A 25,992-nucleotide genomic window follows, 5' to 3' on the forward strand; every position below is an offset into this window, starting at 1 on the left:
GCTGCGAGAGCACTTGCTGCCGTCAGACTCCTGCTCCCAGCCTCATCGGCGCAGGCGACAGCGCAAGCACCGAGAACCAGCAGAGACCCCACAGGGCACCTGCACGGAGGCATTCCTCTATTTTTAGCAGAGCCTCATGCTAAAGATAACTTTTTGAGCACTTTAGAAATCCCCTACTTCATATTTTAAGAAAAAAAACCTGCTAAATTAATAACACCAAGACAATACCAATCTATGCCTTGCATTTACTTGCGGTCACTCATTCAGCTTGCACAGCGAGGTCTGCCCCTTCGCTGCGGCGCTCAGCCAGGCTCCATCAGAGGAATAGCCCCAGCCTTGCAGGTCACCAAATCCCTGCTCCTCCCATCCTGAGCAGCTCCTTTAAACACTGAGATAAATTCACTGTGCTCCAAGCTAAAAGAAATTTGGCTTTTTTTAATTTTTAGCCTGCCTTGTCCCTGTTAGCAGCACTCGAACCTCGCAGCTCCGCTCCTCCTGCCCTCCCCGGCCTCGCCTCCTGCCCTGTAGCTTGTCAGTGTAATTACACTTAAGATCCAAAACTCTTGTGGGCATCCTTTCATCTTACACCGCCTTTCGAACTATTCGAGCACAAGTCACTGCCCAACGCAGCTCCAATTAACGCACTGCGTTACCCCTTGACGCTCTCTGCTCGGTTTGGGGTGGTGCTGCCTCCTCCCGAGGTCACGATGCCCGAAGGGACAAGCACGTGTGAGTCCTCCCAGAGCCAGGAGCTCGCCCGGGGAATGGAGCACGCATCCATCGCACCCTGGCAAAACTCATCCTTTAGTAAGGGACATCTGCTGCTGCTGGCAGAGGCCATGCAGCCCCCACAAGCTCTTCTGTCCCTCCGGGGCAAAGAGGGGAACGAATTCGCAGCCCAAACTTTGCCCGTGGAGCCAGCGGCTCGCTGGCAGGGGACAGACACAGTCAATAACCCAAACCTCGCAGAGTCTCCTTAAACTCTATTTAATCAAACCCTGCGTGTTTCAGCCTCTGCCCAACTGAAGGTAGAAGGGAAGGAAGGCAGAACAGGATGGGATTCGATTTGTGGCCGAATGCTGCTGCATCTCTCAGGCGCCGGTTTGCAGGGGGCACTTCGCAAGCGCAGTTTACAGATGCTCATCTTTGCACGTACGTCTCGGCGACAGCAGCTGCTACAGCGCACGTCGCCCCGAGGGTCCCGAGCCCTCAACCAGCCACTTGAAGGAGTTACCCCAGAAACGCAGCCACCTACGTGCTGGACCCGGCAGCCGCTGACAGCTCGCGGCTCTATCTCATGCACATCCACAGCACAAGGGATGAAAGAAAACTGTATTTCACCTGCTGGATGGATACAAGCGTACCTAAGTCTGCGAGATAGAACTGAAAACGCACAAAAAGGCGTTGTTACAGAGTACCATAAGGCCAGGAAGTACCTACAACAGCATGTAAAAGGGAGGGGGAATGTTTGGGGTTTTTACCTCTGATTCCTTCCCAGGACTCTGAAGGTCACTGTGAGATGAAGATGTGGATCCTCCGTTCAGCTAGTGGAAATTAAAACGTTAGTCCAGTTTGCACAAAGATAGAATTAGAAAAAAAAAAATAAAAAGGCAGAAAAATGCCCCAGCCTGGTGGGGACGGACATCCCAGCCCGGGCAGGAACAGAGCCTGGAGGGGAGGGTCCTGCCAGGGGGACCCTGCGCGCACGCAGGAGCTCCCTGGGATTTGCAGCGGCTCCCCCGCGCCCAGCCGAGCGCAGTACCCATCCTGCCAGCGGCAGACAGCCGCTCACCTCCTCCCTGCCACTGGGAACAGCGGTTAAACGGGGCTGAAACCAGCCTTGTTCAGCCCCTAAATTAAAGCTGCAGTAGGAAGCAATTAAAATCAGCGAGCAGCAGTTACGCTGAGCTAAACGAGCCTTGGGGACACGGTGAGCATCCCTGCTCTGCAGGCTGGCAAGTCATCCCGACAAGCTCAGGGGTCACAGGTGGGAGCCAAAGGAAGCTGGCACGCCAGGAGCCTGGACTCCCACCCCCAACCCCTCTTGATCACTCCAACTCGTTCCCCTAAACCGAGCTAACCCGGGATGCTGCCCAGCCCCGCCGGCCGTCGGGGCATCCAGGAACAGGCAGGTACTCACCTGAGTCTGTGCGGATCCGTTTGTCATGGGCTGGGGTACCACACCTATAGACCACACAACGAAAATACACGTTAAATACACTCAGCTGGGACTGCTGGCCTCAGGGCCCAGGCAGGCATCCCTCGGCATCACCCACCCGGCCATCCCGAGCCTGCCTTCTCCCTGCCCACCCCACCAGCTCAGCGTCTCTTGTTGCTTGGCTTTGTCCTGCGCTGCTTCCCGGCCCACGCAGAAGCCCGTCCATCCCCCTCGTGCCCTGCTGGAACCAAACTCCTTCCAATTCCCCCGACTTCACTCGATTTCACCCTGTTTTCATCAGAAGAAAACACCTTTCAGGAAGGGGTCCTGGAAGTAACTTCCTTCTGTGAGCACTAAATTCAGCGCACTCCCATTTTTTTTGACTATTAAGTGGTTTGGGTTTTTTTCAGAAGCTGTTCAATCAGAAATCTTAAAGACCAAGCCAACGCTCTTCACCAAAATCAGCATCTTTTTGGTGTCACAACAGCATGTGGCAAACAACCCACCCCCCAGGTACCCTGGCATTCTTTCTTTTTGCTCAACTTGCAACAATTTGCACTAATACTATTTGACACGATGGCAAATTTTATGCAGATAAGCTGCCAGTCACCACGATCGAGTCGCTGCTAAAGGCGTTACCGTGTCTCATCTGTCCCAGGCTAGCGGGTGTGTTAGCTGTGGCGGGATTAATAACTGAATTATGCCGAGCATGAATGGTTCTCGGGGGCAAAGCCCTCACTCTGTGCACCTCTCCAGCAGAAGACAACGATGTGGATGCGCGTCGCCGCGTAACCCAACATGCAGGGAAGCGAGCGCGGCGCATGGTGCCAGACGTGGCTTGCGGCTGCGGACGCCCAGGGCCGCCGACGGCACAGCCCCAAAGCCGTCATCTCCCCGCACCACGCGCGGACGCGGCCGGGCTTTCCGAAGGACCGATCTGGGGGCTGCATCAGCGCGAGCTGCAGGGATTCCTAGTGCAAACCGGGGCACCTTTGTGTTTAAAAAAAATAAACCCAAAGCATAATATTGAGAGCGTGCCGCTGCAAAAGCCTCGGTTATGGGGTTGGGGTCCTTGGGTGTTTTATCATACTGAATGTTGGTTTACAGTGTGATAAGCTCTGAGCAATGGTCATCAGAAGGAAGTCAGCTCATAGCAGAAATGATGCTAAAGTCTCCAGTATCATAAAAAGCTAATGTTACTTAAATGAGAAGCAAGCTTCAAATCACAAGCAATATTAAAGTGGAACTGGACTTTAAAAAAAGAAGCAATTTCAAAATTCGGCATGTCTGGAAATAGTCTTCTATTCCCTTAATCCTGAAAGGTGCATCGCTCTTAAAATACACTCACTGGCTAAGACGTTGAGGTGCTTAGTATCAGCAGTAAGGCTTTGAAATTGTCAGCCTGAGATCAAAGCAGTTTGATTAAAGAGTGCAATTATTTCCTCTTATCCTGCAAACAACGGAATTTACCAGAGCACTTTGTCATCGACGCAGGCACCGCCACCAGCCCGGCAGACCCAACTCCTGATCTCTGACGAATCCGTCCAGACGGCAGCGAGGGCTGCAGAGCCAAGGCAGGGGCTCGAGCACCCACCCGCACCCCCGCAGCGCGTCCGTGGCCCTGGCTTCATCCGCACCCCCCCAGCGCGTCCGTGGCCCTGGCTTCACCCGCACCCCCGCAGCGCGTCCGTGGCCCTGGCTTCATCCGCACCCCCCCAGCATGTCCGTGGCCCTGGCTTCATCCGCACCCCCCCAGCGCGTCCGTGGCCCTGGCTTCACCTGCACCCCCCCAGCATGTCCGTGGCCCTGGCTTCATCCGCACCCCCCCAGCGCGTCCGTGGCCCTGGCTTCATCCGCACCCCCCCAGCATGTCCGTGGCCCTGGCTTCATCCGCATCCCCCAGAGCGTCCATGGCCCTGGCTTCATCCGCACCCCCCCAGCATGTCCGTGGCCCTGGCTTCATCCGCACCCCCCCAGCGCGTCCGTGGCCCTGGCTTCATCCGCACCCCCCCAGAGCGTCCGTGGCCCTGGCTTCATCCGCACCCCCCCAGCATGTCCGTGGCCCTGGCTTCATCCGCACCCCCCCAGCGCGTCCGTGGCCCTGGCTTCATCCCCACCCCAGGGAACAAGGGCTCCTTTATCGCTCGTGCCAGCAGACAGCTCTCGCCCCAGCTCCTCCTCGAACCGATGCGGAGCATCTGACACCGTTTTCGCCCCGTGCGCTTCTCTGCATTGTTTGACCCATTTCTTTGGACAAACCTCCCCATTGAGCATGGGAGGGACCCGGAGTGCAGATCAGATAAGGAAACAGCTGTAGTGGGAAACAGAGCTCCCCATTCAGCTGGGGGGAGCAGGACGGGCCAGGGAGCGCCCCGCTCCCTCCCCATCTGGGAGCTGCAGCACAACAGGTTGGAGAGTGGACAGGCTGCTTTCTCTGCCAGGTTCCGAGAGCAAGGAAAACATGTCCTGCAAGAGCCAACCCTGTGATCGCCCTGGCGTGAAACCCTTCCCCCTGCACGCACACAGTGTTTGCTCCGGTGTTTCTCGATGCACCCTCAGGCTCCTTCACGGAAGCAGAGAGCAATGGGGGGTATTTACTGCACTCTCCCTCCCAAGACCCCAGCTCAGCACCCCAGCGGACTGCTCCGCTCCCCCAGACCCTGCGGGTCCACCTGCTCTGACGCCAGACTCCCCATCTCCCGGGGGCAGCCGAAAATGGAAGGGCCCAAGGAACAGCCATCGGAGAGGCTTCCCAGCCCCAACCAGACAGAATGGTCCCACCTGAGCATCCCTCTGCGAGCTCATCGCTCACCAAGCACCCAGCTCCCCCTGAATCCCACCACGCTTTGCCTCAGCCACTTTATGGCAGCAAATTCCTGAGTTAATTATTCACCGTGTAAAAATAACAAATTGTTTTTTGCCTGGATTAGGAAGTATTCTCACTATTTATAAATAGCTGGGTGGTGCTCAGGAAACTACCAAGAGATGAGACAGAAGGGAAGCATGACTCTCCCTCACTTCTGAACACCCACCCACGACACAGTGGGTCACGGGAACGGCGTTGGGTCGCCCAGGGAAAGCGAGGTCTCACCTTTGGTGTGCTCCTCCGTGGGGGTCACCCCCAGCTTCTTGAAGTAATCATCTGTTTCAGGGTCCACCACCAGGAGCCTGGCTTCGTTCTCCCTGGACTTAATGTGGGACACCACCTCCGAGTGCCGCAGGCCTTCCACGTTTATGCCGTTCACCTGCAAAGCGACAGCATCAGAACCCAAGTCTGTGCCTGCCCGCAGCGGAGATGCTGGTCCTGGCTCACAGACCCCCAGGGCAGCCTCCTCATCCCCTAAGGGATGGGATTTTCCGTTTTTAATTTTGGTTGGGATGATAGGAAGGGTACAGGCTTTTTTCTTCTCCCTCTAAAGCCAGCTACAGCCTCCTACCACCCCCTCAGCGCCTCTGCCAGAGCATCCTTCATGTTACTGCACGCATCCCAGATGCGCCCATTGGAAACCACAGCCCCCAGCCTCCGCCACCACCTCACCCACCCAGGTCCTGCCGAAATGCTCTGGCGTTAGTGATCTCAAACCCAGCTCTCACCTTGGATGAGCCCCAGCTATCTCAGGCTCCCTACAGGGTGCAACCATGTGCACAGGCAGCAGGCTGGGTGCTGCCGGCGTCTCCTGCTCCCTAGGCCTGCCCAGGCGACTGCAGCATCGCCACACCATCATTCATCCCTCCATGAGGGAAACCGTGGATTTCCCGTGTCTCCCAGCGGGCGAGCCCCCGTGCCTGCTGCACAGATTCATTTCTCCCTTCCCTGCGTGCGAGCCAGGACCCACCGGGGAACGTGATCCTCTGCTCCCAATTGTTCCCCACAGGGAGGGGACAATTGTGATTTTGAGGCATTGTTCGGGTGGGGAATGAATTACCCTTTGTCCCGCAGGGGAAGGTCTCTGCACCGCCCAGCCCCTCGCTGCTGGACCCGCTTTTGTGCAACAAACTCTTTTCAATGCTCCAGCCTGTCCCTGGGAAAGCTCAACCCACCCTTCGCCACCCATGCTGCCTTTGGCCTCCAAAGGAGCCTGCCCGCAGGACAGCAGAGCGATGTGATAATTCAGCTTGGATGGAGAAGGGGAGAAAGCGCTGGTGCTACAGAGATCACCGGGAACAGAGTAACCCCCTCCTCTTAAAAAATAGCTACTGCGTTACTACAGCTTTCTGAAACAAATCAAAGATTTCGGAAATCTGTGCAGCACAGAAAGGCCTTCGTTGGGAGGAGTGGAGGGCAGGTCTTGTTTGTTTTTTCTAAGCCACACATTATAACATTATAACTGCGTGCTTTGGATGCACACGCCTGCTCTCCTGCAGGGCCACGGCAGTCCAGGATCACCAGTACCAACACATTTTTATTCCTCCTCCTCCTGCAGACAGACAACTGCCTTCTGGAAGCACACCGAGGGAGAGTCGGGGACCGAGCCTGGGAGCGAGGGTAACCCTGTCCCGGCAGCACCCCGGGGAGCTGAGCTACACCAGCGTGGCATTGCCCCAGCAGCACCCAGGACACTGCAGCCTGTCCCAGGGAAGCAGGACAGCGGGTGAGGCCGGCTCTGGCCCAGCCGTGGTCCCTCTCGCTGCGAAGTCGTGGCTGCATCGCAGCGGGGGCGAGCAGCCGCCTCCTCTGGGTTGTGCCAAGGCTGCCGGCACGACCTAGGGGAGGCAGCAGCTCATCCCTGCTGCAAAGGGACAAGGCAGGCGAATGCTGCAGACCTGAGCTGGGCCAGCTCCAAACTTTGGGTTCCCCTTTGTGTTTTGGATGCCTGAACACAAACCTGGGGCAGAAGCAGGTCCTGAGGGCCGGGATACGGCTGCGAGGGCTGGGATGGAAAGGGAACCCTCTGCCCAGGCTTTGCACCTCACTGGCAACCTCAGCTGCCGGCTTGTAACCCCGCTCCATCCCCGGCAGCACCCTGCCACCTCTCCCGGTCACCCCGATTCACCCCTGGCTGAGCTCAGCCAGGCAGCACGGGGCTGCTCTCCCCCTGCCCCAGCACAGCAGGGCTGGGGGGCATCAAATATTTATCAAAGCCCCAAAGAGCAGGTACGGAGGGCATCGGGTTTCCGAGCTCGCCAGCTCACCCCTTGCCGCTTTGTATGTGCCAGGCACTCCGCCAGCCACCAATAAATAAATAACACAACGCCTCGCCGTGACACCGCGCTGCCGGGAGCCGCCACCGGCACCCCGCTCCCAGCCCCACGCTGCTCCCAGCATTAAAGTTTTAGGGGCTGGGAAGAGGCATCAGCTCGCACCAGCTGGGGGAAGATTATTCTTGGGGCTAGACAGCAGGCAAGTGCTCTGGTCTTAGTATTTCCCCGACTTGCTCAGGTCTGCAGGATGGATGTGTTCTGTTCCAGGAGTACAAACCCCTTTCCCCCTCTGGAGCCAGTGGTGAGGCCTCGGCTTGGTCCCTGCAGGAGGGTTTCGGGGTTCACCCTCCTGGGGAAGGGCCACATGTCGCCCTGAGCAGGGACATCCACGTGCTCCCACGGTGCAGAAGTGAAAGGGGTGACGATGCCTGTGGCACCAGCTGCCGGATCAAGCCCTGCCCGTCCCGCTGTCCGTGCGCTGCTCATGCCCAAAGCACGGGCAGCTCTGGATGGGGAAACCTCTTTCTTCAGGAAAAACACATGACACAAATGGAAGGGAGGGCGATTCCCAGCCACATCAAAACTTGTGTTGTCCAGCACTCGGTGACCAGGAAGATGCTTCCAAGAGCAATTTTTCGTCTTAAAAACTCTGCAAAGCTTTTTCCCCTCTCTTTCTGAGCGCCTGCCTGGCAGTGCATCAGCTCGCCTGGGTGGCACCAACCCGTCCCTGCGCCCACGGCAGGACTCCAGACCGGAGGGTGGCTGGGTGCGATGTCACCCCCTTCCCCACGCTGGCGGTGGGACGAGTCCCACGTGTCCCCAGACCCCTTTCACTGCAGCGGGCAGAGCCAGCTCCAGCGCCGAGCGGCACCAGGCAATGCCACCCAGTACAGGGCTTGCCGTGGTACGGGGGGGAGATGGGCACCCATCAAGCACCCCATCTGTCCGCAGGATCCCACGGCCACCCCCGAGCCACCCCGACGGGCACAGGGGCAGCAGTTTGCCTGCTCCGACCCTCCTCTGTGCCAGCCAGAGCCAGCAGCAGCATCTAGATTTCAGCGCTCACGAGTGCCCACTTTGAATGAACTGCCAAAGGACCACAAAGCCGCTGCCTAAGCGCCCACATCGGTCTTGTGGCTCCGTATTAGGGAGGATATGGGGGGGGATCTGATGGAAAAGGTCATGGGATGGGGGTTTGTCCCAGCTTCAGGCTTCCCAAGGGTCCCATCACTTCTGCTGTCCCTCTCCCCACCCGCGAGAGGGGGGACAGGACCCAACCGCTTCTGCCAGGTAGGACTGAACATCCCTGCCGAGGACACCCCAAAAGGCCTCCCAGGAAGGGAGGTGCCGAACCCCGCGCCGTTACCTCCACCAGCCGGTCCTGGGGCCGCAGCCCCGCTCTGGAGGCCGGTGAGTCGGGGTCGACCGAGCGGATGAACTGCCCCGGCCGGGACTTCTCGCTGTGCAGGTTGAAGCCGTAGCCATTGGGGCCTTTCTTCAGGTGGCAGAGACGTGGGCACAGCTCCTTCTGTCCATTTAAATCCTGGTTAACAGAGGAGGGGTTCGGGGGAGACAAAACATTTAATTTATAGGTTTGGTTTTGCTCTAAAGGAGATGTAATCATAAATAAAACTACCAAGGAAGCACCACATAAGCACCCTGTCCTCCTGTTCCCCTGAACAGGGACAGGTTAACAAATGAATTTCCTCTCATTGAGTCTATTTTAGAAAATCAATTGTCCGAAACCATTACAGAAAAAATTAAAACAAAACAAAAAATGCATTTCCTTCATCAGAAGCAGCCCAGATAAAGCCTGCCCGTACACCAAGACCCCCCCAGCAGCAGCCGAGCCCCAGGGCTGCAGCCCTGGGCAGGGAGGAACCAAACCCGAGAGCTGAGACACTGGATTAACCTTAGTAATTTATTTAAGGCAGCGCCATGCCCTTGGCCCCGGTGACATCGGCATCGCCCGTGGGTACAACCACCTCCCAGCGGAGGGGCTCTGGGGGCCGGGGTGATGAACCCCAGGCCTGACGGCTCCCTGCAGCATGGAAAGGCTGAGCTTGCTGTAGGATGAACGGCACAGGAGCATGTGAGGAGCTTAGCACCTTCCCCCCATCCCACGATCAATGCTTTGCAGCTCCTGGGGGCAGCCGAGGGAGCAACAAATACCAGCTTTCCTCCAGGTCTGCAGGACCCTTTATGCTCCCTTGGATGCTGCTCTCGCCACCAGCCTCCGCACGACCCCTTCCAGCCCACACACGTGGGGCAGCACCGGCTCACGGCACAGCGCCGCGTCCCTGGCAAGAGCCACCATGGAGATACGGGTTTTCATTTTCCTCTGTGGTTTCAGGAAAACACCCCCTGTGGCTGAGTTTTAATGTTTCCTTAAAAGAAATGCTGCTCCCCTCCTGATAAAAGGCCTTATTTTTTTTCAGAGCACATTTATGGTGAAATCTCTTACAGCCTTTCCTTTCAAATTAAAAACCCACGCGGCAATTCCCTCCACGTGCCTCCAGCACGGCTCCTACACGCCGTGCTGGCTTCGTGCTGGAACTGCCCGCACCAACAGCACCTTGCACTCGCGGCACCGCGGGGCTATTTCTGCAAAACACCCTCGATGTCGCTTAAAAGCTGTTTCCACTCCAGGAAGGGCTGCGGGAGCTGAGGGCACCCATGGCTGATGCCCAGGAGACCTGGCCTGGCCAGCACCCGCGTGGGGGACCCCAGGGGTGATGCCAAGGGGCTCCAGCTGCACACAGACCCTGCGTGGCAAGAATCAAACAAGCCAAAGGACGTTTCCCACTGCCACCGTGGAGCCAGACTATCCGCAGGGTCCTCACGTGCCCCGGTGATGACGGGGAGTAACTCCATTTGCAATGATACAAGGTGATTTTTGGCCGCTGCGAGTCACGGTGGGGCAAGTACAGAGGGCAGCGAAGAGCTGAATCGATTCACCAGCACTCGCTGGTCTCCTGGCACCCTGGGGTCAGCACCTAATTCCCGCAGGAGCAGCACAGCACATAAGCAAGCCGATTACCAGGCGGCTGGACACCGCCGGCGAGCCGCTGGCTCCTGCCAGTCACCCTGGGGGCTGATCCCGTCTCCTTCATCTCCCCAAAGATGGGATTTTCTGTAGGAGCATCAGGCAGAAACACACAGAGCGGTCGCCCCCGGGGACACGCCGCGCTGGGGAACGGCTCTGCTGCCTTTTCCCTTCGGCACGGCCGCAGAGCCACCGGCTGCCAACGGCTGGAGAGAGCAGCGCCCTTCCACCCCCGCTCGGTACCAACCGGCACCGCGGTAACGCAAACGGCAAAACACGACTCATAGCACGCACTGCTGGGTTCCCCACTTTGCAGAGCTCAGGGCCAGAGGACCCCCAGGCGCAGGGCATCAGCCGTCACCCGCACCGAGCACAGGCACCGCGGGTCACCCAAGCACACCCGGGTGGGGTGACGCTGCTGCCACTGGCGGGGCCAGAGGCCACAGATGATGAGAGATAAAGCCAAATAATCCCAGCAAGAAATACCTGCTTCATGCCACAGATAGCACGTGTCCCCGTGCCGTGAGCCGTGACCACCCGGCAAGGAGGGGCCTCTGGACAACCCCCCCAGCACCAACTGCCTGTTGCAGGCTTTAATGCAATGGGATGAGGTGAGACCCGGGGACAGCGCAAGGGGAGGCAGAAATCCACCGCAGCTGCTTCACAGCCCGAGGAAACTCCCCCTTGCTCCCACCAGTGCTCGCTCTGACGCGACGGGATGCAAATAAACCCCAGCAGAGCTCTCCTCGAGCTGCATATGAAACACTCAAGCTGCTCACGGTGGGCTGGAGACGTTCAGGGGACAACACTTGCATGACTGCAGCCTCCATCCCTTTGCTGGGAATACAAATGCAAAAAAAGCCACTGTTCCCCCAAAATCACTTAAGGCTGCAACTTCCCAGGGCAGCTGACCGCACCGAAACGCCTCCTCCATTCCCTCTGCGACTTGCTTCCTCACACCGAGCTCTTCCAAACACAGCCCCTGGGGTGCTGACAGCCTGAACCCCCCAGGTCCCCAGCCCCACCGAACCCCAGAGCCAGGAGGTGAGAGCAAAGCCTCCCCCGGCGCCAAGCGCCGGCGCTCAGCAACCCCTGGCCAAAGCAAGAGCTGGAGCTGCACCCGCCTGCACCCATCTGCTCCCGCTTGCATGGGTGCGTGCCGACCGCGCTCCGCCGCAGCGAGATCGGTCCCAGAGCCCTGGGGCAAAAAGTGGAGGGAATTTTGGCCGTTGCTGCAATGCCCAGAAGGAGCAGAGGTGGATCGGGACCCAGGACCAGCTTGACCAGATCAATCTCAGGAAACAGGGATGGGAGATGACCAGCCCTTGCTGACACCAGGTCAGAGCCGCCCGCGATGCCGCTGCTCTGGCACAGGAGGGACACCTCGGTCACCCCGACTCCTCAGGGCCAGAGCACCGAATTCCTCAAAAAAACACTCGCAAATGAGGGCTCCCATCAGCAGCGCCCGTCACGGGCATCGGGGTGCGCTCGGACCAGCTGCAACATCGTCAGAGATTAACTTGGCATTGCAGTTTTATATAAAAGCAGCACGGAGGGAGCTGCAAGACAAGCCTTACCGACTGACTGCTCACGTGCACATGCGGCGGCTGAGCTTGTGGGGCGCACGGATGCTACCAGGACAAGTTTTGGAGGAAGAGAGACCCACAGGCACCTACCCGGGGAGATGCTCTTGGCATCGACACCTCAACGCACAGATCGGTTCTTAAAAGGGAAAAATCATCAGTGCAACACCCACTGATGGATAAAACCCAGCTCCTGCCAAAACAGGGCAGGGCTCCCCAACGCGCTTCAGCCACCTGCCCAGCGAACGCCAGGACCAGCCCCTCTGCCTGCCGCGACCCCTCCCTCCGCAGATTCAGCACGCCTGTATTTTTCCCATGGCCCCGGCGCAGTTAGTTCACCCTATCTGCAAACATTTCCAGCTTGCCTTGGAGTCCCTCAAAAAATGAAGAAAACAGGAAATGATTCAACCGGCCAAAGAGGGTCGGATCCACGCGACCTTAAAGGATGCGCAGGGCTCTGTGCAGCTAGGGCAAGGGGGCATGTCTCGCAAGCAGAGGGGAACGCGCCTGGGATCGCCTATTTGGGTTTGGAACGGACCTTTTTAAACCATTTTCCTCCCGATCCATTTTTCATGGAGTCAGCTGTGTGAAAGCACCGAGAAAATCACCAAAAAATGCCCCGCTGTGGCCGCCGTCCCAGCGCGGGGATCTCTGGGGCTCGGCAGGCGGCTGCGGAAGGGCACGCCGGGGGATCCCCCGGGATTGCCAGTGAAATCAGATTACTCAATAAATAAACCACACAGGGGAAAGCTTCGTCTGCAGGATCCCTTTGGCTGTGAGGGTGGTAACCAGCGCCGCGTCCTACGCGGGCTTGCTCTACTTTCACCATAAAATCTTGAATTCGAGGTCCTTAACTGAAATGAATTCAAGATCTTTGTTTTAAAAAAATAATAATCCCAATTCAGCATCTGTTCTGATCAGAAATCCTAGGGCAAAACTGCTTATCCCCCAACAGAGATGATCCGGGGCTTTCACTGGGCTCTTATACCCAAGACTAACACAATCCTCAGCCACTGGAAAAAGCAGGTCTTAGACGACAACTCTGCAAAGCCCCTCTCTGGGATTAAGCAAACACTGACACCCCTCGCTTCGCCCAGACCCGAGTACATGCTCAAACGCTTTGCACTTAACGTGCTCAGTTGACACGGAGCCGCTGCATCTCTTGCCAGCTCTGCTATTTATTTTCTTTTCGACCCGTGCCAACGTTTCCCTGGCTGTGTTCTGGGAAGATATTTCCTAAGCTCCCGGGGGGGTGGGGGATTTTGCCTTTGTGAAAGCCAAGCCCTGCGACGGAGCATTCCCTGTAACGGTGGCACGTTATCTGGGCTCCCCAGAAACCTGCCAACACTCACCCCTGCAGAAACACTTCGGTATTACTCTGGAGGAGGCTTTGCCACCCTTTCACATGCCAAGAACACAAAAGCCAGCTTGCGTAAGTTAGATCCACACGTATACTAGAAAGCAACAAAAATTAACTGTGTTTTTTGTCTATTTGCATGCAAAAGAAATTGCACGCAAAAAACAATTGCAAAAGAAAGCAAATTTTTTTTTGCTAGGTATCCAGATGCTTCCAGCGGCCACTAATTTCGTAAGCAGGATTAGGAAGCAACGCCATGTCCTGCTCCACTTACAAGCATCGCTCTCCGCACCCATCCACAGATATGCATGTGCACGTACAGATACACAAGCTGCATTGCCACGCCACCCCTGGAGCTGCTGCTCGAGGCAAATCATCGTCATGGTAGAAGGAAAAAAGCTTCGGAAACGCTGTTCAAGCTGGTCCATTTAAAAATGCACAAACAAGACATTAAATAACAATGAAACGCTTTCAATAAAAAAAAGATTGGTTGGGTGTTGCCAGCTCTCACAATCTCATGGCAACTCTTGCAGCATCTGATTATTTTTTCCCCCCTTAGTTTCCAGTGCTGCTACTGGGAGCGGGGGACCCTCAGGGACACGCCTTGGCTCACTGGGGTCCCCTGAGGACACCCCCCTGGCTCACCGGGATGCCACAGCACAGGCTTCATGCCACCCCCGTGCAGCTCCCTGCAGTGACCGGGACCATTCCCGTTTCGTACACCTGGATGTTTCAGGCACGCTCCATCATGGGGCCGGTATAATAAACATCGCTGGCTCTGATTAACAAGAGCTTTCCATGCAATTAATAAGTGCTGGAGCAGCCGTGGGTCTCTCCCTGCCTGGGATGCTCACAGCCGGCGGTGGCCAAGCACAGCCGCGTCGGATCCCAGTCCCACCTCCAGCCCACCCACCCCGCAGCTCCCCGTGCTGCACAGGCGAGTGCACGCCCTGCGATGGGCTAAAATGCCTTGAAAAGCCACACTTTAGGGGTTTATACCACAAATAAGACACCAGTGCCAGCACGGACACCCACATCTCCCAGGTCCTCCAGGAGAGGAGGAGGAGGAGGGCTGAGCACACACACACGCACAGACACAGAGCTAGTCTAGCGGCCGAGGCCGGGTCGGTACCATCTGCCGTGGGAGCCCAGCGGGTGCCGGCACACCACGGGGCAGAGCAGCTCCTGCAGACCAGCACGCTGAAGCCACGACGCTGCTGTGCACCTCAGCAAGGAGGTTCACCCCCAAACCTCCTCCAAGGCTGAAGGGATGCTCTCGGCGCAGCCGGGAAGCGCGCGGTGTCCCATGGCGGCACCGTGAGGGGAGCAGGAGCTCCGGCCCGACTCGTCCCCCTGGAACGGGGATTTGCTCAAACCGAGCTGAGCTCATCTGCCGCGGGCGTGACGGCCGCCTCGGCCCCATCGCAGCACGTGATCACCGGAGATCAGGGCTCACCACCTAATCGGCTCAGTCCTGCCCGGGACCACCTCACCCCGCAGCACTCTGCACCCACCGGCACCTTTGGGGCTGCTCCCGGCACCAGCTCCATCCCTCCACGGCCCAGCCCGGTGGGCTTTGCCATCTCCTGGGGGCAGCCAAATAGGCTCTAATCGCCACTGTTGGGAATTGCACCGCCTGGACGCGCTCCAGGCTCCGGATCACGCTGCGACACGTCAAGCCTTTCCGCCTCTGCTCGGCCGAGCTGGAGAAAACACAGGCAGGAGCATTCCTGCCTAATTTACATTGTTAACATATTTTCTTTTAAGTCAGCTCCCGTGGCGTTTCCTCTCCTTTTGCATGTGGTTTCGGTCAGAAAATGGCTCCTTTGCTCGCCTGCGAAGAAAACCTCCACCAGCAGAGCCCGCCGGGGCTGGGGGACACTGGGCTCCCGTCCTGCTCCACGGCCACCTCGGGACACTGAGATGTCCTGGGGGGACAAGGGACACTGCTCAGGGCCTCGGGGTCCGTCCCCGCTGTCTCACCTACCCTCCATCCCCTCACTTTGGCTTCCCCGCTGCAGGCAGCGAGCACCACGGGACGCACGGCTGCCTTTGGGGGTCGCGGAGGAGAAGGGCAGCTCCGGCAGCGCGGGACCCTGACCAAAACCCAAACACCGGCGGGCAGAGCAGCGAGGGGCGATGCTGGGAGCTGGCAAAGAGCCAAGTGGGGGGAGAAACCCGTGCAGGAAGGGGGCCCGGGATGTAGCAGCGCCAGAACAAGGGGCCCATTTACACCCGCCCTGACACGGGCACCCTCCCTTGGCAATAATGGTTACACTGGGAGCTGAGCTGAGCCGCGGGCAAGCTTTAATTGCCGCTATTATGACTACAATTTTGTTGGAAGCTCAAAGGCTCCTGCCTTTGCTCACATTTAGGGATGCACTTAACTTTAAGCAGATGCTTATCGCCCTGATCTGGGAAGGGGAGGGGGATCCTCACATCCCTGCCATGAAAACCCGCTGTCTTTCGTGCTACAAAGATGAGGAAAGCTAGGAGAAGTGGGTGCCCGCAGCCCTGCTCGCCGTGAGAACCGGGGAGGCTTTGGGCTCGCGCCACAGCCAGGAGCGGGATTACTGCCTCCATTCACTGCCGTGCCAGGGATCCGCCGCCTGCTACAGCGGGGCTGGTTTTCATTCCCCTTCCCCCAAGAATGACTCAAATTTTCCCATTAAAGCAGCACCAGAAAGGGGACTATTGTAGCTCTGCGTCCCCCCAGGCCAGAGGGACCTCGGTGACACTTTCGGGGTGGGGGTGATGGGGCTGACGGCTGATGGCAAATGTCAAAGGAGCCTCCAAACCCAGCCAGAAAACAGGACCGTGGGCCAACATCACTGTGAGGGGGAGACGCGGCAGCTCTCCCACCGTCCCCACTGCTGGGGAAAGCAGAGCAAGGATGCTCCTGGGGTTTCCCAACCCCTGGGTGGTCCTCAGGTCCACGCCGGGATGCTGCAGACCCCGCACGCTGCTGGGGAGGGCTCGGGGGCTCCCTCCCTCCCCGGCCGCACACATTTCACCCAGCTCCATCCCCCAGCTCGGAGTCAGCCAGCGCTGAATCGGCTCAAACTCCAGATGTTGGTGAAATGCTATAAATAAAGGAGGGGGAAGGGGAGAGGCAGCTGGTGGGACGCCAGGCCCACCGAAAAACAAGCAGATGTTCCCCTTCCTCGCAGGGCCAGGCTGCGCCTGCCCGCAGCTGGCCTTGGGGAGAAAGGTGGCAGTTCCAGCACCCAGAGGCGCCCTGGCTGGTGAGACACCCACCCCCCACACCCCCCCCAGCACCTGTAAAAGGGAGGTAATTCAGAGATTTTCCATCAGACAGGCCAGGAATAAATGCTTGGGCAGGACCAGCTCCGTAAACAACCTGCTTCCATTTTTATACAGCCACAACTCTAATTACCGCCCGCCCCGTTAGCTGAGGAGGTGTTTTGCCTCCAACACCAGTGGTCAAAAGAGAAAAACTTCGATTTGTTTTTCCGATACGGACCAGACAGCCTGACTGACACTCGCTCTTAAAGCTTGTTGCTTCACAGCATCTCCTGAGCAGCGGTCGCAGCAGCCAGCGGAAAGTTTTGGATGCTCCCCAGTGACTGCGGCAGCGCCCGTGACAACCCCTGCCCTGAGAGAAAAGGAGGAGCTCGAACACAGCCGAGCTGCCGTGAAATACCTTTTGGCAGGGCCTACGATCACCCCGAAATGAGCAGAGTTATCTTAAATAACACCAGGGGGAGCGGAGGGGTGCTGCAGGCTCCCAACAGTGCCGGCGCAAGCCGTGCCGCTCTGCCGCCGTCCCTCGCCTCGGTGTCAAAGCTTTGTGTCACCATGAACCCAAAGGGCCAGGCACCTCGCCTGCCCGCACAGGCTGCCAGCCCCAAACGCAAGGTCTGGGCTTTTGCAGCTTATTTAAATTGCTTCCATTATTCAAATTACTCCAATTATTTAAATTGCTCCAGCTGGGTTTGAGTGATAGAAACATAAAAAATATATATATATTTGGCTTTTAAAGGGCAAAAGACATTGATGTTTGGGCTGTTTTCCTTAACAGCTGCAGCACTGCTGCCCCAGCATCCTCATGCCAGCCCGCGGGGCTCATCCAGGTGCTGTGTCTCTGCCGGGGGTGCTGCTGGAGGAGCAGGGGCTGCACCGGCATGCATGCCCGGCATCCTTTGGACACGTCCTGCTGCTTTCTCTGCCAACACACAGCACAAAGGGAGCGAGCGAGGATGGCAGGCAAGCCAGGAGACAGCCAAGCGATCCCAATTAGCAGTGGAAACGCTCCAGCCGCGGGTACTCAGCAGGACCCACAGCCAAGCCGCAGCTGATATGGTAAATTTGGATATTTTCAGTGGGTGAGTCTCCAGCCCTGCCGGGTGTGCTGCAGCAGATGGGAGCACCGCGTCGGGGCTGGCTGTGCTGGCCGGGGTCCCTGCTCTGCCCTTGGTCACAACCCGACGGCAGCCCCTGGGAGGAGGAAGATCAGCCGTGCAACGGAAACCCTGCGCCTGCAGGACGGCTCCTTCCAGCAGCCGAGGGGAAGGACGATGCCCACAGACTGCCACGGCAGGCACTGAGCCTCAGCAGGGACCCGCCGCCCCCACGGACACTCGCCCTGAGCCCTGCAGCTATTTCAGACACAGCGGAGGGGACGGCGTGGCTTGTCACTGGCGACCCTCAGCCCCCGGCAGCCCTTTCCAGGGCAACACAAAAGCAATCAGAAAAAAATTAATCAGGTCCTTCACCGTTCCCGGCACTGCGGGAACGGCATGAAGAAGTATGTGCCCTCCCTGAGCTGTGCACCAAAGTGTCCAGGTCTCACCCAAGTCCGTACACCCCAACCTGGCCCCTTCCAGGCACTACAGCATGCAAACCCGGTGGGAGAGTGGGGCAGCAGTGCCAGCACCCTGCCACAGGGCTGGACCTCGGCCACGGCCCCAGGCACGACAAAAGGTTATTATACCGAGAAACTGCCGGGCAGGAGAAAACAAGAGCAGGAAGGATGTGAAGGGTGGGGAGGACGCCTGATCTCCAGCCCACGGTGACAGTGCCTGCCAGGCTGGGCTGCCCCCCGGGACAGCACAGCTCCCACCCCCCCGCCCCCGGGCACCCTGCACCAAAGCAGAGTGATGGGAAAAGCATTTCACTTACAGCCTCCCACCGCTGTTTCACCTTTAAGCAATTTGCTGCCAAAGAAATAAGAGCTTGGCCTTAGCTGCTGATGCCCTAAGGCGAGGGGGGTAAGCCTGGATTTGCCCCTCTCTGAAATCCCAGCTCTGCGCTGCAGCTCCGGCCACGGCATTAGAGAAATCCCTGAGCACAAAGGGGCCTCTCAGGAGAGGGGCTGCAAACAGGGCCGTGTCCCTGGTGGGGACAACCCTGGGCAAGGGTCCCAGACCACCACATCCCCCAGTGAGGGCAGCTGGCTGCTGCAGAGATGCCAGCCCACTCCGGCTCCGTGGGGTCCAGCTGATCCCCCCAGCAGCGATGCCTCTGGCAGAGCTGTCCCTGCCATTCCTCAGCAATCCCACAGCTGGGGAATTTCTCAGCCACAAGCCACGAGAAGCAGCTTTTTTTTCCCATTTGCTGGCGTTTGAGCAGACTCAGACAGCAAAGGCACCCACGCTCTCCCCCAGGCAGGGCTGGAGCCAGGAACAGCAGCACAGGCTTGGCTGGGAGCAGGGAGCAGCTGGCCCAGCCCAGGGAGAGACAGGGAGGGAGGGAGGGAGGACAGACGGAGGAGACCGAAACCGCCACGTGCATGTGTTTGCTTTAAGAGAGACGACTTTTCCAGCACAATCTGCCAAGGGAACATGCAGCCGGGATGCCGGCAAGCTCCCCTGCTCCAGAGGGATGGGCTCCAGGACAATGCAGGGCAGCAGCATGGGTCCTGGCAGACTGGTGTTTCTCCTCTTGGATGAATCCAGAAACTCCGTTCTGGATGCAAAGGGGTCTCATCAGATCTAGAGAGATCTATTTTCCAGTGGGTAGGAGGGAAAGGAAGCAAGGAGCATTGGTTGCTCCATGCAGAGCTCAAACCACAGCTCAAGCCTCTGGAACAGGGGGAAAAGTCCTTCCCACGCTCGCCATGAACCCCCCGGGGCAAGGGGAGGGATTGCTGTGGGCGGTGGGAAGGCAGCGGGAGATGCTGGGAATGAGCTTCCTCAATTGCATGGAGCTCCCTCCCTCCGCAGGGGCCGTGCTGCAGCCCCACAGCTCCCGGGGGAGAGACGTGCCCCGCTCTGCAGCACCCCAGATCAGAGGTACAACTGCCACCCGTGCCACGGCGGCACGTCTCACTGTCCTCAGCACTGCTCTAACGACAGGCAATGTATCTCAGACGCAGCCTCCTGCCCGGGGCAGGACGCAAAGCACGCTCTGCACGCGAGCTCATGCTCTCTTGCAGCCAGAGGCTCTGGCCAGGGCTGCGCACCATAAAACCGCTGACCACGACGTAACAGCCTGCCCTTTGGACTCCTCAGCTTCTTGCTGAGGCCAAGCCTTGAGCAATCACCAAATCATTCGTTAATGCTGGCCCCATTCATTGCCTTTAATAACTCCAGGTCCTTAGCAGGAATCCAGTCATCCCAGCTTTGCGCTCCCGCCGCAGCGTGGAGCCCCGGTTGCGGCCACGAGCATCCCAGCCCCGCGCTGGGCACACGTGGCTGCATCACGATGACCAGCTCAGCACCACCGACACCGGGGTAAATCCCCCTCGAGAAGGTGCGGGCTCTCATGCGATGTGCCAGGGAGCACCGGGGGCTCGTGCGATGCACCGGGCACTGCGGAAAGCACTGCTCCCTCCCCAGAGCCTGTGGTGGGCACAGGGGGACGACTGCTGCGCGTGCCACCATCTCCTTGTTACAGGTGGGCATCTCTCAGCCGCACACCCAGGGAAGGAAAGATATTCTCTGAAGGGTATAGGCTGCTCAAGCTCTTAACTCGTGGTTTTCACCCTGCGGGCTGCATGGCTGTGCTGCAGTACCCGCGCAGGACCCAGGGGACACTGTGACACAGCGCGGCCGCTGTGGGACCATGCCCCGCACCCCACGTCCCACAGCTGCTTCCTCCCTGCTGCAGTGCCAGCCGCGATCTGCATCCCACAGCGGCCAGCACCAACCTGCTCAAACCCACCGAGACCTGCCCTGAAAGCCTGGTTTTTGGGGGCAGGGGGCAGCCCCCAGCAGGTTAATAAATAACCCGCAGCCCTGCAGAAAGCCAGCTGCTAGAAGAGACGTCTAACACAGGATGGGGAAGCCTCTATTGTGCACCATGGACCAGCGACGACATGGCTCCCGGTCCTCCCTGCAAGCCCCTGCAACTTCCCCCTGCTGCAGAGAACGAGGTCACAGGCGCTATATTTAGACCTGCAGAGCCCAATAAAGCACACGCAGGGTGGGAGCGAGACCACGCAAGCCATCGCACTGGCCCTTCAGGGCTGACCTTCCCCCCAGCTCCACCACCGAGCTCCCCCCATGCCCAGGCTGGGGCGGTGGGTGGGATGGATGCAGGGCAGGGTGAGCTGGGAGCAGCCCTGCAGGTGCTCCAGCGCCGCAGAGCGCGCCGCACGCTCGCCGCACGCCTTCGAGCTCCCACCGTCGCGCAGCAGCGTTTCGGGCGCCCGGGCTGTGCCCAGCACGGGGACACATCTGTGCCTCCCCAGCTCGGCCCCTGCCCGGGGAAGGGGGGAGAACAGGCCCTGCTCTGTGAGCGCCGGGGAGCACTGGGACCAGGGAAGTTCAATAGTTTACTACCAATATTTGTCTTGGCCGGGCAGCACGGCTTGCTGGAGGAAATGGGGCAGGGGGAGGGCTCCAAACATCCTCTGCATTCCTTATAATGAAAGTAAAGCCAGTGCTGTGGCACCCGCGCTTGGGGCTAACCAAATGTAAGGCCTTTTGTATTGAAAAATCCAGCAATAAAATATCCAGAGGTGCAATTTTCCAAGAAGCACGAGTGAGGGGCCTCACGCCCAGCCCACGGCTTGACACACGAGCTACCTCCTCCTCCCAAAAACCCACAGCTCAAAGGTTTTTGCACAAAATCAGCCCACGGAGCTGATCCACATACAGCACCCAAAGCCCATACCTCACCTGGGGCTCTCAACCTCCTCCACGCGAGTCAACCCTCCTTCCACAGCAGCCACTGCAAGCTGCTGGCTCCAGCTCCATCCCACAACGCCGCTGGACAACATGGAATCAAACCCAGACCTGATGCAATGGGGGAACATCAGGGCTCGCTCACTCAGCCCGTACCGCTGCGATGTTCAGCTCAAAAATGACGTTTTAAACCCAGCTCCTTAAAAATGAGAAGACCACAGAAGACGCCCCTCGCTTGCTAAAGGCTGTGGGGAGCCGAGCACCCTCCCGGCCGCTGCTCCTCGGGCGATGGGCTGGTGTTTATCTCCAGCCAGGGCAGGCGAACAGCACCTCTGTGCTGGGGCAGATAAGGTGGTTCAGAGGCAGCTCTGCCAAAGCCCCGCGCAGCGGCGGGGGGTCCACGACAAAGTGCATTTCCCACGCAGTGTGGGAGGACCTCCCGTGATAACCCCCGGAGCCAGCACCAGGCCCCGGCTGCTCCTGGTGATAAACCCTGGGCAAAGGTGGGTGCACGGTGTTGGGCACGCTCCGGTGCCGGCTGCGGGGCTCTGAGCACGCTGCGATCCGTGCCCACGGGAAGGGATGAAGAGGACCAGAAAGCTGCAGGGAAAGCAGCCGCCCCAGCAACAGCCCCGGCATGGCGCTTGCCAAACCAAGCGGTGAATCCAGGCGCCCGACAAAACCCTGCAGCCGCTTCAAGGAGTGGCACCAGGAAATTTTTATCCCCACCTCTGGGGTGCCCCAAGCACCTCTCCAGCATGACATGGGGTCTCCCGTGTACCCCCATCCCCAGGACAGACCCAGCCCCTTGAAGGCAGTGGGAGCCCTGCACTCATTAGCAGCTGCCAGGGAACTCTTCCAGGCAAAGCAGACTATTCATCTGCTTAGAACTAATTAGGGCTCGTCTTAATTAAATCCTGCTAACCACGAACAACCCCAGGGCCAGAATTAACTGATTTACCTGGGATGGCCTTTGGCCGCTCACGAGGGACCGCCGGCCCCGTGCGAGCGAGCCAGCCCTGCACAGGCCACGGTGGCTGTGGACACGGCAAGGCAGGAGCTCTCGGGGCTAGGGAAGAGCCACTGGAGACCTGCCCCACGGCAGATCATCGCAGCGCAGGGGATGCCGGTGCAGCCGGGTGGTACAGCCCCATCCCCGAGGGCTGCGGGAAGAGCCACCGCAGCACACCCCGGCGTGGGAGCTCAGCCCGCCAAGGCGGGAGCAGAGGGATTAGACCTCCTGCCGCCTTTTGTGCTGCTCTTTAACAGGATTAGTCCCTGTAAGCCCGTAAGAGGGTTTAATCACATAATGCCCCAGGGCAAGCAGTGGGGCTCCTGCCGGGTCCGTGCAGGTGGCGATAGAGGGGCCCGGGGCTGCATCCAGACACCAACTCACCGCTGCTCCCTGCCTGGCTCCCTCCTCGAGCCTCCCCGGCCGCAGGGCAGTGCATGGGACGGCTCAGAGCCAGGGCTGGAGACTCCAGCAGGGGAAAGACCCGCTGCCCATTGCCGGCCAGGCAGCTGGAGCCCGAGATGCCTGCAGAGCATCCCTGCGCACTACTGCAGCACCGGTACCTATAGGGAATTGTCTTTCTTACCTTCCCCTTGCTCATAAAACCACCTTTCAATTTGGCTTTCAGAGACTCACCACTAACAGACATCTACCACCGGCTTATTTTACCTGGTAACAAACTCTTGCAAGGTTTCAGTGGGAAGACAGAGACATTCAGCCAACAAGATCCAGCTCCAAGTCTGGTTACAGTTTAAACATACGCAGCATTGGAACCAAAACACTCAGGAGTCCAGGCAAAAGTGGTAATGAAATTAAATTACGATATGGATCTTGCCAGAAATAATTATGTCGACAGCTTGGGTTTTAATTCCTTATTTATAAAGACCTGTGGATCTGGAGAAACCCTTTGCCGATTATGAGTTTAATTTTCTCTTTCTCATATCCCAACCTGGAGTCTCCCAAGATCACTGCCTGTAAAATCTCTGTACCTAGAGATAGAGCCAAGGACTGGGAGCCAGAACAGGCTCAGTTCAGACCTTAATTTATGTGTCGAGTTCTGCTGTAGTGCTGGGTAAATTACTCAACCTTGCAGCCTCAGTCTCCCTGACCGAAGGGCAGGAACGAAGCACAGCGGCGATGCCACGGCCATCGCATCACATGTATGTGCTGTTAGGGCTGCAAGCAGTAAAGGGATGTTGCCTTCAGATTAAAAGGAGCTCTTAAAAACCTCCTTTGGAAGTCAGGCTTGCCAGGCCAGCAGCTGGAAGCTCTGACCCCCTCCAACCTGGGAATGCACACTGTAAATCAACATTGCACAGCATCTTTGCTCCACGTGTTTCCATTCTCCACGAGCAATGCCATAACACCGGCACCTTCTCCCCCAGGTGGGAGCAGCCCCGTGCCCGGGGGGCTGGACAGGAGGAGGTGGGATTCACCCAGACCCGCAGCATCCCCTGCAGCACCGCCAGGTCCAGCGTGAAACACCCGGAGGCGTTTTATCCAGCCACGCTGCACAGTGGCACCAGGGACAGTCCCAGATAAAGAGATAGAAACATGCAGCGTGCCCCCTGTCCACAATTAGTTTGGGTCTTGGGAATAAACAGATAATGAAAAAAAAACCAAAACAACCCACCCCAAAAGCAATACTGTTTTAAGGTTTCCTTGACCATGACAGGACCACAAGCCCAACCATCCTAGAGAAGCTCCAAGGGATGGAGCAGTCACGGCAGAGGCTCTGTGCAGCTGCCAGGACACATGCAGAAGGCCCTGATTCTGCCAGAAGATTTTTAATTTATTTGAAACCATTTAATATTTTTACTATTGAACAGAACCATTAAACAGCTGGCAAGGAGCCCACTCGTAAGCGGGGCTGTTATTAAAGCAAGCTGCTCGAGCGCATCCCTGCGAGCAGAAGGGGGCCAGGACCAGCTGCGCCGGAGCGAGCTGCATTTTGAACGGCTCCCATCTAATGTCAGTTTTCAAATCATGTTGAGGGAAAGCTTTCGATTACTCGAGGATGCAGAAGGGAACATCACCGGCTGGACCACACGCAGCACCTCTTGGTGTCAGCAGTGTCACCGCTCTGCAGCCAGGCGATGAGCCGGGATGCAAACACCCCTCCAGGGAGGTGGCCGGTCCCAGAGGTGACCCCACTGTCCCCTCGCAGGACTGGGTGTCCCTTGGGAGCACGTGGCCCCAGGAACAAAGGCTCTTAGCAGGGCACAGCTCCTCCCGATGCTAATCTGCCTCCTGCCTCCCGCTCCCTTCCACTTGCTTTGTGTTTCACTAAAAATATCACAGCGGAGGAAGTTTCTGCCGCGGGGTGGATGCTCTCCTCCCCGGGAGGAGCTTCCTGCGCTGCCCTGTCGCAAAAATAACCCCCCAGCCAAGCTCCTCCAAGGACCCACTGCCTGCACCAAGCCCGGGCAGGCAAGCTGCAGCCAGGGGACACCCGCTCAGCCCCCTCCCTCTGTCCCTGCAACCCACCCACAGCTCCCTCGAGTTTTGCATGATGGGACACAGCCACAGTCCACATAAAAAGAAGCATTTTGCATCCAAATTCCCTTCCCACAGCACTAGGAAGATGCGAGTGTGTGGGACCCAGGCCTTTGGGAACCAGGGCTGACCCTGCCAAGCTCCAGCACGGCAAGCAACACACTGTTTCCTTCACCTCACAACACCATGGGTAAGCGTCCCATCTCCTATCTGGACTGCATCCAGCAGGATGAGGCTCAGATCCCTGCCAGCACCTCCTCCGAGTGCTGCCGCAATACCCAGCACACGCCGCTCCACCGTGGGCTCATCACAACCCAAGCCCAGGCTCCAGCAAACCCCGCTGCACACAGCGGCCTTGCGATGCCAGCCCCAAACCGATACCAAAAATCCTGCTCTTGGCTGCACACACACCATGGGGGGCAGAAGTGCAACCAGCTTCTGAAACACCCCAACGCTCACGCAAAGGCAGCTCTGCAAAACCAGGTCTTGTCCTGCTCCTACTAACCAAGCGCCAAGTCGCTGGGCTGTCAGAGGGACCGATGGTCTGAAAAGTCAGTCATTTTTATGCATTTATTCTCCCGCTGCCCGCACAGGAAAGGGGCAGGCTCCCAGCAAAGCAAAACCCTCCAGGCTCCTCTGAGCCAAGCCCATGGTGTAGGGGGCGAGGGGCCGCCACGCCGCTGCCCTCCCCAGAGAGGGCCCCTCTGCCTGCCGCACATCCCAAACTCCATCCCCGGGATGCTGCGAGCTGGAGCTGCTCCAGAGCCCACCTGCGGCCCCGGCACAGCCCTGCGACACACGATGCCGGCGAGCCCAGCGCTATCAATAATGCAGCAGGGTCAATGCCAGCACGGGTTTCCCGCAGCTCCGCCGCACACCAGCCCTGGGACAGCACTGAAACACTAATCCCAAAAGCAAGCCCAGCTTTGCAGCCGCTCCTCAGCTGAGCTCCTGCGGTAACCAGACCCGTGTAGTCCAGCGCCCACTGCAATGCTGCTCTTTGCAGGGAGGCAGGGGGTCTCCAGTCACCCCGTCCTGCCTCCCAGCTCCGCGCAGGCATCTCCCCTTCCCCAGCAGGGACACGGGAAGCCGCGCTGCCATCCCAAGC

General features: G+C 58.4%; 1 protein-coding gene across 1 annotated transcript in view; it reads right to left on the reverse strand.

The window, feature by feature from the left end:
• Positions 1–25,992, reverse strand: part of NHERF2 (NHERF family PDZ scaffold protein 2) — a 40,945-nt gene that overhangs the window by 4,439 nt on the left and 10,514 nt on the right. The window contains exons 3-6 of the mRNA XM_064461372.1: positions 8,667–8,843; positions 5,250–5,403; positions 2,141–2,184; positions 1,482–1,544 (exon numbers count right to left, since the gene is read on the reverse strand). Of these exons, the coding sequence (XP_064317442.1) occupies positions 1,482–1,544; positions 2,141–2,184; positions 5,250–5,403; positions 8,667–8,843 (438 nt within the window). The remainder of the gene's footprint in view (positions 1–1,481; positions 1,545–2,140; positions 2,185–5,249; positions 5,404–8,666; positions 8,844–25,992) is intronic.

The sequence above is a fragment of the Phalacrocorax carbo genome, chromosome 10 (genome assembly GCF_963921805.1).
Source record: "Phalacrocorax carbo chromosome 10, bPhaCar2.1, whole genome shotgun sequence".
NCBI classification, from domain to species: domain Eukaryota; kingdom Metazoa; phylum Chordata; class Aves; order Suliformes; family Phalacrocoracidae; genus Phalacrocorax; species Phalacrocorax carbo.